Here is a 13,522-nt window from a genome sequence, read left to right on the forward strand (position 1 = left end):
GGGAGCTTCCTGGAGGTGGTGGGGGACAGTGGGGAGTTTCCTGGAGGTGGTGGGGACAGTGGGGAGTTTCCTGGAGGTGGTGGGGACAGTGGGGAGTTTCCTGGAGGTGGTGGGGGACAGTGGGGAGTTTCCTGGAGGTGGTGGGGACAGTGGGGAGTTTCCTGGAGGTGGTGGGGAACAGTGGGGAATACTGGAGGTGGTGGGGGACAGTGGGGAGTTTCCTGGAGGTGGTGGGGGACAGTGGGGAGTTTCCTGGAGGTGGTGGGGGACAGTGGGGAGCTTCCTGGAGGTGGTGGGGGACAGTGGGGAGTTTCCTGGAGGTGGTGGGGGACAGTGGGGAGCTTCCTGGAGGTGGTGGGGGACAGTGGGGAGTTTCCTGGAGGTGGTGGGGGACGGTGGGGAGTTTCCTGGAGGTGGTGGGGGACGGTGGGGAGTTTCCTGGAGGTGGTGGGGGATAGTGGGGAGTTTCCTGGAGGTGGTGGGGACAGTGGGGAGTTTCCTGGAGGTGGTGGGGGACAGTGGGGAGTTTCCTGGAGGTGGTGGGGGACAGTGGGGAGCTTCCTGGAGGTGGTGGGGGACAGTGGGGAGTTTCCTGGAGGTGGTGGGGGACAGTGGGGAGTTTCCTGGAGGTGGTGGGGGACAGTGGGGAGCTTCCTGGAGGTGGTGGGGGACAGTGGGGAGTTTCCTGGAGGTGGTGGGGGACAGTGGGGAGTTTCCTGGAGGTGGTGGGGGACAGTGGGGAGTTTCCTGGAGGTGGTGGGGGACAGTGGGGAGTTTCCTGGAGGTGGTGGGGGACAGTGGGGAGTTTCCTGGAGGTGGTGGGGGACAGTGGGGAGCTTCCTGGAGGTGGTGGGGGACGGTGGGGAGTTTCCTGGAGGTGGTGGGGGACAGTGGGGAGCTTCCTGGAGGTGGTGGGGGACAGTGGGGAGTTTCCTGGAGGTGGTGGGGGACAGTGGGGAGTTTCCTGGAGGTGATGGGGGACGGTGGGGAGTTTCCTGGAGGTGGTGGGGGACGGTGGGGAGTTTCCTGGAGGTGGTGGGGGACAGTGGGGAGTTTCCTGGAGGTGGTGGGAGACGGTGGGGAGTTTCCTGGAGGTGGTGGGGGACAGTGGGGAGCTTCCTGGAGGTGGTGGGGGACAGTGGGGAGTTTCCTGGAGGTGGTGGGGGACAGTGAGGAGTTTCCTGGCGGTGGTGGGGACAGTGGGGAGTTTCCTGGAGGTGGTGGGGACAGTGAGGAGCTTCCTGGAGGTGGTGGGGGACAGTGGGGAGTTTCCTGGAGGTGGTGGGGGACAGTGGGGAGTTTCCTGGAGGTGGTGGGGACAGTGAGGAGCTTCCTGGAGGTGGTGGGGGACAGTGGGGAGTTTCCTGGAGGTGGTGGGGGACGGTGGGGAGTTTCCTGGAGGTGGTGGGGGACGGTGGGGAGTTTCCTGGAGGTGGTGGGGGACGGTGGGGAGTTTCCTGGAGGTGGTGGGGGACAGTGGGGAGTTTCCTGGAGGTGGTGGGGACAGTGGGGAGTTTCCTGGAGGTGGTGGGGGACAGTGGGGAGTTTCCTGGAGGTGGTGGGGGACAGTGGGGAGCTTCCTGGAGGTGGTGGGGGACAGTGGGGAGTTTCCTGGAGGTGGTGGGGGACGGTGGGGAGTTTCCTGGAGGTGGTGGGGGACGGTGGGGAGTTTCCTGGAGGTGGTGGGGGACAGTGGGGAGTTTCCTGGAGGTGGTGGGGACAGTGGGGAGTTTCCTGGAGGTGGTGGGGGACAGTGGGGAGTTTCCTGGAGGTGGTGGGGGACAGTGGGGAGCTTCCTGGAGGTGGTGGGGGACGGTGGGGAGTTTCCTGGAGGTGGTGGGGGACAGTGGGGAGTTTCCTGGAGGGGGCGGAGGACAGTGGGGAGTTTCCTGGAGGGGGCGGAGGACGGTGGGACTTCTTTGAACCTCTCTTAAATCCTTAAGAGAGGTCGGATCTGGGAAACCCGGCCATTTACTGTTGTAGGAAGAATGAAACACAATTTAGCAGTTCTTCCTTATTAACATATTGTAAAGTATAATTATTAACTCACTGAGTTTGTCTCAGACATAAAATAGCTGAGACAAAGTTAAAATAACTGCTAAAGTGGTTGTTAAACTCGTATTTCCCCATACGACAGTTTCTGAGGGAATTTAAACTTTTTTCAAACTGCTGCGGGGGTTGATGTTTTTTATTGGTGTTTCTTTTTATGAGCGTAACTCTCCTAGTTTTCTCTCCACATCCGTAACTCTCTGTATCTCATCCTGCGAGACTTCTCTTCCAACAAAGATAAAGAAGATCTCAACTTTGAACAAATATTGAACATATATTGAACAAAAATCTCTTTAGTTTTGTACAAATAATTGTAACTGCCACCATCTCTGTTGTAAAAACAGTCAACAGAAGAACAAGAAGGATACGGATCATTCAAATTATTATTCAGAGATAAAGCCCTGATGTAATGCAGTAATGCATATTGATTAAGTAGTGTTACAGCACAATTACATCATATAAATGAGAACAAAAATGGCTGGAAACTAGATTTTGATGACTTTAATTTGACCAACTAAGTTACATCCAGTAATGCAGGACACGTGCAAATGCAAAAAAAGTGTTTCCACCAGACTTTAACGATAATCTGGATTATCTAAAAGTCTGAATAAATACCTTGAGACAGCATAAAAAGGTGTTATTTAATTAAAAGTGTTTCCAGTTGTTGTGCAACTCAGGTAGCTAAGCTGGTCAGTTATCGAAGGCTAATGATAATTCTATTAAAGAATTATTAATAATTAATAAAGTTGACTATTTATCAAATTGAATTACTAAAATGATAACAATTCTCGTAGGGGCACCACCCCGGGGCCTTAATCCAGAGAAAAATGATAACTTCACAGCAGAAAATCAGTCTCAGATGATTAGGATTATCCTGCATAACAGTAAATCTTACTATCACTTACAGAATAACAATTGAAGGAGTGCAATTCGAGCTCTGGCTCTGCTCAAACAATCAGTTTGTGACCAAATCTTGTATGAAATAACAACAACCACTCATTAAAAATCAATCAGAATTTATTTACATACGGGTATCAAAAAAAGATGTAAATAAATACCCGAATAAATCCCGATGGCACACTACGTATTATAAAACCATTAATTAACTAGAAAAACAACAATCAATACAAATGAAATGAAAGTTAAATGCATGGAATGAAAAGAAAAGAATCAAATGTAATAATAAACATGGTATCAACAAACATGTACGGTTCAACAACGTGGGTGAAAGATGGCTGCGGTATTCACAGATGGCGGAACCCTCTTTAAGCCACGTGCAAATCTAGACCGGATGTTACTCCCAGTGTTTTAAACGTGACTACGGCAGAAAAAAATGACTACCAAATAATCAAACACGATAATGATAACAATGATGATGATACATGCAGTGATCTCAGTTCGGAACACAGATTTAGCTCTGAAAACGCTCTTAAGTTACTGATAACCAGGGATCACGACTTCACACACAGTTCTGAACCGCTCTTAGTCCTACTGATCACTGCTCCCGGGCTCACGTCTCCTCGGGATCCGGATCGCGTGCCTGCGGGTTTCGTCGACTGCGGGTCGCGGTCCTGCTGGGGGGGTTTCCCAGTCAGGTTCTCACGTCCCGTCCCTTCCCCTGAAACGGATTAGACAGCGGCGGGGCCGCCTCGTGCCGGGCCGTACTTCAGGGCCAAACGGAGGCTCACACGCATTCCTAGGCGCGGCGGGGGACCGGTCTGTCCTGCCGTGCTTCCCTGCTCGCCGGTCGCCGACGCGCGGCCGTCCGGGCCCCGGGAAAGCTCACAACTGTCCCGATCCCTGCGCGGTTAGCAGACAGGGGGCTCGGAGCGGGGAGAGGGGCTTCAGTCGGAGCGTTCAGTCGCAGCTGTGTCCCAATCTGATGGCCGGGAGCGCGTGGGCGTCGTGAGCTCGGATCTGTAAAACTTAAAGAGGACAGAGTTTTAGTGAGAGGTCGGAGCCTCCCGGAGACCGCGGTTCCGTGGACCGCAGGTCCAACGGAGCGGCCCGATCCGATGCGGGCCTTACACCTCCCCCCAGCCGGGGGGAGGAAAGGAGATGGGACCTTTGGCCCGGAGCCAGAAGGTCCAGCTGCTCAGGATGAGAGGTTGATCGGAAGAGAGAGAAAAAGGGGGCAGCTGCAGAGTTTTGATCCTACGCGCGCTGCGGTGACGTCATCGATGCCTCGCTCGGGATTGGGTGCGTGTCGCTCTCAGGCGCCGCCCCATCCCGCAAGGCATGCTGGGATTGTAGTTCATGGCACAGCGGCCATTCTAGGAGGCACATTAAAGCGGGTTTCAGGCAAAGGGGGGGTTGCTGGTGTTTATAGCTTTTGGGTCTGTTCAAAGAGGCAGTAGCCCCCTCCGAGGCCTGGTTTTCGGGCTCCGCTGCGTCCGGCCCCACCAGCTGTTGTAAATCCCCAGGGAGTCTGTCCCCTGGCAGAAACCCTGCTGATTCACTGTCTTGACCCCCCTCTAGGGGTCATAAACTCACTATCTCGAGCCAGGCCGAGATGACCAGAAGTTGGCAGCAGGGGGTCATAAAAACTGACTTCAGGAAGAAGGGCCGACGTCTGGCTTTACTGGTCTTCATAATCCTGAAATTGTTCCTATACATTTATAAGTTCAGAGTTCACATGGGCATATGGGCGACGCCCAACACAGTACAGGTTTTACTTTGTGATATTTAAGGCCTGTTTACTGGACGACGCTGAGACGGTAAAACCCAAACATTATGTTGCGTCCTGGCCTCTCGTTTACACGGAAACAGAGTTTTGGGTGGAAAAAAACACCTGCAAAGATTTGACAACAGCCTGCAGAGGGACATTTTTTTCAACTCAAGCAGTTCACATAAAATTATAATTTTCCACTCATCTTCACTGAACCAACAAAAGAAACCCTCTCAACAACGAAAACAAAGTCATCCAATGACAAATGCAACCCCCCCCAAATGTCCCAGCAGTCCAAAATATAAGTCAAACATGCACCAGTCCTCCAATCATGCTCCCAAATCTTAATCAACAGAAAAATTACTCAAACCACAACTGAAAGTACAGATCTTCCCGTAGTACCATGCCCAAAAAGAAGAAAACAAATACATAAACATGGTCTCACTGTTCTCCAGGCTCTCCTGGTAAGTGACAACAAGAGCGTCTCCTTGAGCGTCCTGGAGCGACGCGTCTCCCGCTGAACACGACGGTCTGCTCTCGTCCAGATCTCCTTAGGAGAGACAGCTCTGGCCCACAATAGAGCGTCCTATTAAGTCTATTTTAGTTTTGGAGACCAGCAAGTCTCTTTGGTAGATGGTCCCATTTCCTTGAAACAATTTCCGTTTTTGTGAATTAGAACAACTCAAACTGTTGCATTTAAATCTCTGCTGAAAACTCATTTCTACTCGCTGGCATTAAATTCAAGTTGAGTTTTAGACCTCTTGTCTTTATATCTCATCTTTCGTGGTGCTTTAACTGATGTAGTTTGAGGTGGATTATTTACAGGATATTGTTTTATTTTAGCTGTAAAAGCAGTTTGGTAAACCTTGGTTGTTTTTAATATAAATACATTTGACCTTAGCTTTGAAAGAATGACCAGAAAAGTACTTTTGCAACTGAGATTGAAGCGCGTGAAGTAAACAGGGTTTCAGTGACATGAACAACATTAACAACTGCATATTTGTCCTCCAGCTCCAGTCCAGCACGTCAACATTGAACAGGTAGAAGATAAAATCACCTGCAGCTCAGAGGGGATCTATCCTGAACCGGGACTCACCTGGACCACCAATCCTCCATCCAGCTTGAACCTGCAGAACCCACCAACAGTCCAGGAGACTGAACAGCAGCTTTACAGCATCAGCAGCTCTCTGGTACTTTCAGACGGAGATGCTGACCTGGAATACATCTGCACCGTCAGCACTGCAGCAAACAGCAGGAGATCCACTTTGCTTCAACCAGGTAGAAATTACATTTAAATGTTTATGTGGTGGCTCTCAGCGGCACGAAGACCTTAATGAGATCGTCTACGAAAGCTTTTGTCCTTTACAACTGATCGTTCGTTTTGGGTTTCCATTATTCCATGTCTTGTTTACTGTCATTTCAGCTGTTATAAGTGGATCAAACACTCAAAGAAAAATCTCCTGCTCAACCGCCAATTATCCAATAAAGTATCTCATCTGGACGTTTAACCATAAAGAGATCATCCTGACACAGAGGGGACCTGAAGGGTTCTACACACCTTCAGAGAGGTGGAAGCAGCACGTGATGACTGTATCAGAGACAGGAAGTCTCACTCTGAAGCATTTATCTTCAGACCAGACAGGAACATACAAATGTGAACTCAGGGATGAAGAGGAAACATACGTGAAATACACCTTTCTTCACATACCAAAAGGTAAAATGATTAAAAGTGGTCACACAGTGTTAGAGCCAGAATGAAAAGAGTTTAGTTTTGGTCATGTATCATGTTTAATTTGAATATTTAAAAGGAAAGAGTGCTGCCTGTTTGGTCATGTTCATGTCAAAAGTTGAACTGATGGTATGAACATCTGCATGACATCAGTCTGCTGCAGCAGTAAGTTGTCGGTGACGTAGATCGTCAGAGCAACAGTCTCTGACCGTTAATCCCACAACTGCATCCATTTCCTGCTATAGATGGAGACTTTTAATGTTCATGTGTGCTGTGATCTGTTGAGACTCGGGTTCAAATCACTGACTTCAAAAACACAAAAACTGTCATTTAAATTCTTGTGTTTTTCTGTTGCAGACCGGACCAGAGTTATTGCAGGAGTGGTGGTGGTTGTGCTGCTGCTGCTGGTCTTGGTTTCTGGAGTCGTTGGTTACAAATACAGGAAAAGGGTGCAGGAATACAGGAAAAGGAGGAAAGAAAGGAAGAAGAGGAAAAAAAAAGGAGGTAAAGATATTGTTTCATGATGTGTGCGTGTGTAAATACAAAGGATGCAGGATGTTGAATATTTGCTGATATCTGATATGCTGGTACTTTCTTTTTTTTTTTTTTTTTTTTTATTGTATTTTTATATTTTCAGACACAAAAAGAGGGGTATACCTTAGATACATAGAACACAAACCCACACAACTCAATTTCCAAAAATTAAAAAAAAAAATTAAAAAAAAAAAAAAAAAAAAAAGTCAAAGTCAAAGTCCATACATACCAAAACATATTTCATAGTGCTATAATCATGCCAAATATACTAACCAAAAATTCTACTCAATGCACTAATTGAGAATACCAGATAGTACTACCCTATCTGTTCTATCAATGACTGAAATAATAATTAAATAGTTAAATAATATTCCTACCTACTTCTTGATGAAGGGGACTTATCAAAATGTCATTACTTTCTTATCCTAAGTTGGGGCTGGTCCGTTAAAGAACAAAAATGATACCCAAATATATACCCTCAAAACACAATGAAAACAAAACCAAAAAATACCTAACAAAACAAAACAGACATAAACGGTGGGAAAACCCCACTTAAAACAAACACGACAACAAAACAATACAAACCATTGCACTCAGGTCTTATCATTGTCACTATGCCTTACAATTACCTACGGATTTCTTAAAATCAAATTCTGTATGAGATTGCCATATTTTTAAAAAGTCTGAGGATTTGCCTTTGCTCTTGTAGTAAATATTGTCAAGTGTAAGGAGCTTGAGAGTTCGTTCCACCAATGGGCTAATACTGGGGGTTTAGATTGTTTCCAATTTAAGGTTATACATTTCCTGGCTGCCAACATAGCAAGATCTATATATTTGCATTGATATTTGTTCCACTTGTCTGACATACTAGTTCCCAAAAGACATAAACGAGGTGACAAAGAGACAACTACACGTAAACATTGAGATATCAGCTTGGTAACAGAATTCCAAAAAAAGGAAAGTGCATCACATGACCAAAACATATGAAAAAAAGTTCCTTTTTGTTTCTTGCAACGCCAGCATAGAAATGACATCTCACTGTTCATTTTATGCAATTTCTCTGGTGTATAATAAATCCTGTGTATCATCTTAAAAATAGCTAGTTTATGCCTTAAATTGTAAGAACATTTATGAACTTGCCTACAAATGTAAGACCAATCCTCTTTCTGTAAATCAATATGGAGATCTTGTTCCCACCTACATCTTAAATTGTCTGTATTTATAACAGAACAGTCAACAAAAATATTATAGATCTTAGATATACTTTTTTCATTGTTCTTTTCCTTATTGTTTAATATAATATCAATTTTTGATGGTGTGGGTTCTTGAAGAGAACCATTTTCCTTATTTACTACGTGTCTTATTTGAAAAAAACGATATAAGTGTGAAGAAGGCAATCCATATTTCCGTTGTAGTTGAGCAAATGAAAGAAATGTCCTATTTTCAAACAAATGACAGAATTCCTGGATACCTTTATCATACCAAAATTTAAAGGTGTCATCCTTACAGCATGCAATACTTGGATTCTTCCAAATTGGGGAAAAGGGAGAAAGGGCAATCTTATAACCTAACTGTTTATGAGATAATTTCCAGATATTAAGACTATTTAATATAACAGGATTCTTAATTATTTTATTCACATCTTTAAACTTAATATATGGTAAATGTTCCAAGCTGTACGGAAAGGTATCCAAGGATTCTATTCTTTTCCATGAGCATGAATTATTTAAAAACCATTGTTTAAATTGAGTAAGTTGAGATGACAAAAAATAATAGTAAAAATTGGGAAGTTTCAGGCCACCAGATTCATATGGTAAATTTAACACTAAAATCCGAACACGTGGGGTTTTATTATTCCATATAAAAGAAGAAACTAAACTTTGTATTTTTTTAAAGAAAGATTGTGGTGGATTAATTGGAAGATTTTGAAATAAATATAAAAACTTGGGCAAAACAGACATTTTAACTATGTTAACCCTTCCCACAAGAGAAATAGGAAGATGTCCCATCCGCTTTAATTCTTCTGTTATTTTATTGACTAATGGAAGATAATTCAAATTAAAGGTATCATCCAGTTTTCTAGGTATAAACATACCCAAATACTTAATACATTTAATTGACCATTTCCAGTTATATTGACTCTTCAATAAGGTATAGTCGAAATTGGAAATTGGCATTATCTCTGTTTTGTCCCAATTAACTTTAAAACCTGATAACTTCCCAAATTTTCCAAATAATGCTAAAATAAATGGTAATGAATATAAGGGATCATGAATATACAACAAGATATCATCAGCATACAAAGATATAAGATGTTCTTCCTTCCCTATATTAATACCTTTAATACAATCATGAGATCTAATCATTGCAGCTAACGGCTCAATAACAATGGCGAACAATGCCGGAGACATCGGGCAGCCTTGCCTCGTGCCTCTAGATAATACAAAAGGTTTAGAATAGTTGGTGTTTGTTTTTACAACAGCCATAGGAGAACTATAAAGAGTTGATACCCAATGACAAAACTTAGGACCAAAATTAAATCGTCTAAGGACAAACATAAAATATTTCCATTCAACTCTATCAAATGCTTTTTCAGCATCGACAGAGAGAATAACATTCTGTGAATTTAATTCATTAGTATTATAAAGAATATTAAAGTACCTACGTAGATTGTCAGTAGAGGTACGACCGCGAACAAACCCAGTTTGATCTAGATGAATAAAACTAGGTAAGACTTTTTCAAGCCGTACTGCAAGAACTTTAGCAATGATTTTATAATCTGCATTAAGAACTGAAATTGGCCTATAAGAGGCACATAAGAGAGGATCTTTATCTTTCTTATGGAGGAGGGTTATAGATGCAAAACATAAAGACTGAGGAAGACAACTTTTCCTAAAACAAGCATTGATCATAGCAATAAAAAGAGGTAATAAATAATTAGAAAAATGTCTATAAAACTCAATTGGCAGGCCATCTAAACCTGGTGCTTTACCATTTTGAAGTGTTGCCATAACAGACACAAGTTCTTCTGAGGATATATCTTTTTCTAAACTTAATCCATCATCATGTGTTAAAGTAGGTAGGGAGATATTGTCTAAAAAGGATTTACACTCATCCGGGTCATATTGTAAAGTAGAGGTATATAGTTCTGTGTAATATGACTTGAAAGTATCATTAATCTGAAGTGGGTCCATTGTAATGCATCCATCTTGTTTTCTAATTTTAAGAATTGTTCTATCTTCTGATTCCTTTTTTATCTGTCTAGCTAATAATTTGCCAGCCATCTCCCCTTGTTCTAAATAAGATAATTTTGATTTTATCAAAACCAATTCACTAGCATATGTATTAATATAATTATATTTCAATTTAAGATCATCTAATTGCAATAATAAATTTGGATCATTAGTTAAACAATGTTGCCTCTCCACATTAATCATATCTTGTTCAATGCGTTTCAACTCACTTGTTTTATTTTTTTTTTAGGGATGAAGAAAAGGCAATTACGCACCCTCTAATATAAGCCTTCAATGTATCCCATATTATTAATGGGCATACTACACTATTTTGGTGCACCTCAATAAAGGTTTCTAAATGAGCCTTCATATAAGTTGTAAAATCGTCTTTTGAGAGCAACATAATATTAAATCTCCAAGGTTTGGGATTTGACAATATTTTCCCAAATTCTATTTCAAAACTCAATGCAGAGTGATCTGAAAGAATCCGAGCATGGTAGAAGCAGTTTTTAATTTTTGACATATAATTAACTGGAATAAAGAAAAAATCTATCCTTGAATAGGATTTATGTACGTGAGAATAAAAGGAGAAAGCTATCTCCTCTGAGTGAAGGGTTCTCCATACTTCACAAATTCCTAAATCTCTTGTATTATTTGTCAAGGCAATTGACATATTGGGTAGTGTATATTTACTCTGGGAAGATCTATCCAGATTTCCATCCAGTACACAATTAAAATCACCTCCCCAAAATACTGGAATATCATAGTGAAGCAATGAAAAATAGAGATCATTAATACATTTAGGATCATCATGATTAGGACTATATGAATTCAACAATATGACCTCTTCTTGAGCTAAAAAACCTCTAACAAAAATATATCGACCATGTGGGTCAGTTTTAATTTCCTCTGGAAAGAAAGGTATATTCTTACTAATCAAAATAGCCACCCCTCTGGAACTGGATGTAAAAGAGGAGTGGTACACTTTCCCAAACCACCTAGATTTAAGCTGGTCATGAGCCGATGGTAAGAGGTGAGTCTCTTGTAGATAAGCTATATTTATTTTATTTTCCTTTAAATATGACAGAATTTTCCTCTTTTTCGCAGAATTCCCCAGTCCTTTTACATTCCAACTTAAAAAAGTATAATTTGGCATATCAAACAGATAACGTAATAAGTATAGACCTGAGATGCATCACAAAAAAGAGCACAACATATAAAACAAAAAACACACCCTAAATCCAACCCCACCCTCCCCACCGTTAGACGCTCCCCGTTAATGTCCCCCTCTACCCATAAATAGAGGCGCTGCATGATGTGCAGTCAGCTCCCCCTTCAAATACATAACTAATATTAATATTCAAATTTGACTATGTCCTTTAAGTATTATCCTTTATGAATTAAACTAAACAAAATAAACACATTAGTCCAAACCACTCCGTTAGATCCTCCAGGCAATCACCCCCCCTCCTCCCCCTCGCGCCGCGGGGGAGAGAGAGAAGGATGAAAGGAAAAAAAAAAAAAAAAAAAGTCAAACTTGTGCATCACGGAGGGATGGTTTGATTACCTGTTCATAATAAGTCATTGCCTCTTTAGCATTCATGAATGTCACCGTGGTCTTTTGGTGGGTGATTATCAGCTTACATGGATGTATGATACCGTGCTTCACTCCCGCTGCTCTCAGCTGATTCTTGACATCTTTGAACGCTGCTCTCCTCTTCAACAGGTCAGCCGAAAAATCCGGGAAGATATGCTGGTACTTTCAATGAAGTTTTCTTTCAGACTGTTGACACCAGGACTGATTTATGCAGCTAAACTTCTGCTGCGATACTTGATACTGACATTAAATCTGACGTAGTAGAATTGAGATGCTCTCACCATGTCAGCTGCATTTATTTTTAATCTTAAAGAGCACAAATAGTCTTCATTACCAGTAATTCATTCCAAGTTCGTGGGCTTCCTCTGATTCACACAGTCTTGCAGTAACTTATTGAAAGTGATCATTTCAAAAACCTGGAGTCCATCTATGTTATTACAGATGATAACTTGCAGGTAACGCCACGTCTGGAAACACCAACTGGGAATTGTGTTGTGAGGATCAAAATCCAACATCTGTAACAGCTGTAAAAGGCTGGTTGTCCAGAGCAATCAGATGTTTGTTAGTGATGTCGTTAGGTTGGTCGTGCTCGTACTTTCCTGCCTTTGTTAGAGGAGCGATGTGTAATATGAAGCCAGAATTAAATTCATACTCCAATAAAACGGGGCAGTAAAGCTGCACCAAGAGAGTTGATCTACACTCACGAAAGAAATGAGGGAACGCACGGTCCCTCCTCATCACTTCTGTTGTCAACTCTGTATTGTTCCTCTATAATTCGTATTTAAGGACACAACGATCAGGATGCTACAAGACAACTTTTATTCTTCCTCGTGCTCTCTTTACAGATTGTGATCTCCTATTAGTGCGAAACCTACAGGCCATAACCCACCATTACAAACTCAATGCCAGATACGTGAATCAAACTCAAAATCTGAAAATAAAAGCACAGAATCTGTAAATAAGAAATTAAAATCTCTGACAAGGATACAATCATTTTTCTCAGTTAAACTTTTATTTTCTCTCCATCATTTCTAAAACCGTCTCTGTGTCTGAACCGTCTTCCTCAGTTGGTCTTTTTGTCGAATCCGTGCCGTCAATCTACTGCGAGAAGACGGGACATCATCAAGATCAATACATTTGGCATTGACATATACATATGGATTTACTTGTGTGTGAATATACAGTATATATATATATATATATATATATATATGAAATGTCTGCTCATGTTCAGTGTTTGAACACCATGACACCAAACAGCAGTCAACACTTTTAACCATTTAAACATTCAGACTGACTGATTAAAGATTGAAGACATTTCTGATGTTAATTAAGGACGCATTTTAGTTTAACACGTCACAACAGTCATGTTATTATTAATTTTTCGGGTCAGTTTCTTTAGTGTTTTTATTGTTATAATTGATTAATATTTTCAGAGGATGTTCTGGTTGACTTGGGCATGGAGGAGCAGGGCTTCGTTAAGTCGGGCAGTCGTGGTGAGAATTTCCCCAGAAAGTTCACCATGCCCATGAAGCGTAGAACATCGGCCACATCCTGCGGCTCAGGCATGTCAAGGATCGCTTTTATTTTATCTGGGTCCGCTCTAATGCCTTGACTGTTTTTGACATGGCCCAGAAAACGGATCTCTGTCAGAGCAAACTGACATTTTTCATTCAGGGTGAGCCCCGCCTCGCTGAATTTTTGCAGGACTC

The 13,522-nt window shown here is 42.4% G+C and overlaps 1 protein-coding gene across 2 annotated transcripts in view; it reads left to right on the top strand.

Moving 5' to 3' along the window:
- Positions 1-13,522, top strand: part of LOC133462729 (protein NLRC3-like) — a 51,294-nt gene that overhangs the window by 21,979 nt on the left and 15,793 nt on the right. For both annotated transcript variants that reach the window (XM_061744128.1, XM_061744129.1), the window contains exons 3-5: positions 5,729-5,995; positions 6,141-6,431; positions 6,804-6,950. In XM_061744128.1, the coding sequence (XP_061600112.1) occupies positions 5,729-5,995; positions 6,141-6,431; positions 6,804-6,950 (705 nt within the window). The remainder of the gene's footprint in view (positions 1-5,728; positions 5,996-6,140; positions 6,432-6,803; positions 6,951-13,522) is intronic.

This window comes from Cololabis saira, chromosome 16 (assembly GCF_033807715.1).
Source record: "Cololabis saira isolate AMF1-May2022 chromosome 16, fColSai1.1, whole genome shotgun sequence".
Classification (NCBI taxonomy): domain Eukaryota; kingdom Metazoa; phylum Chordata; class Actinopteri; order Beloniformes; family Belonidae; genus Cololabis; species Cololabis saira.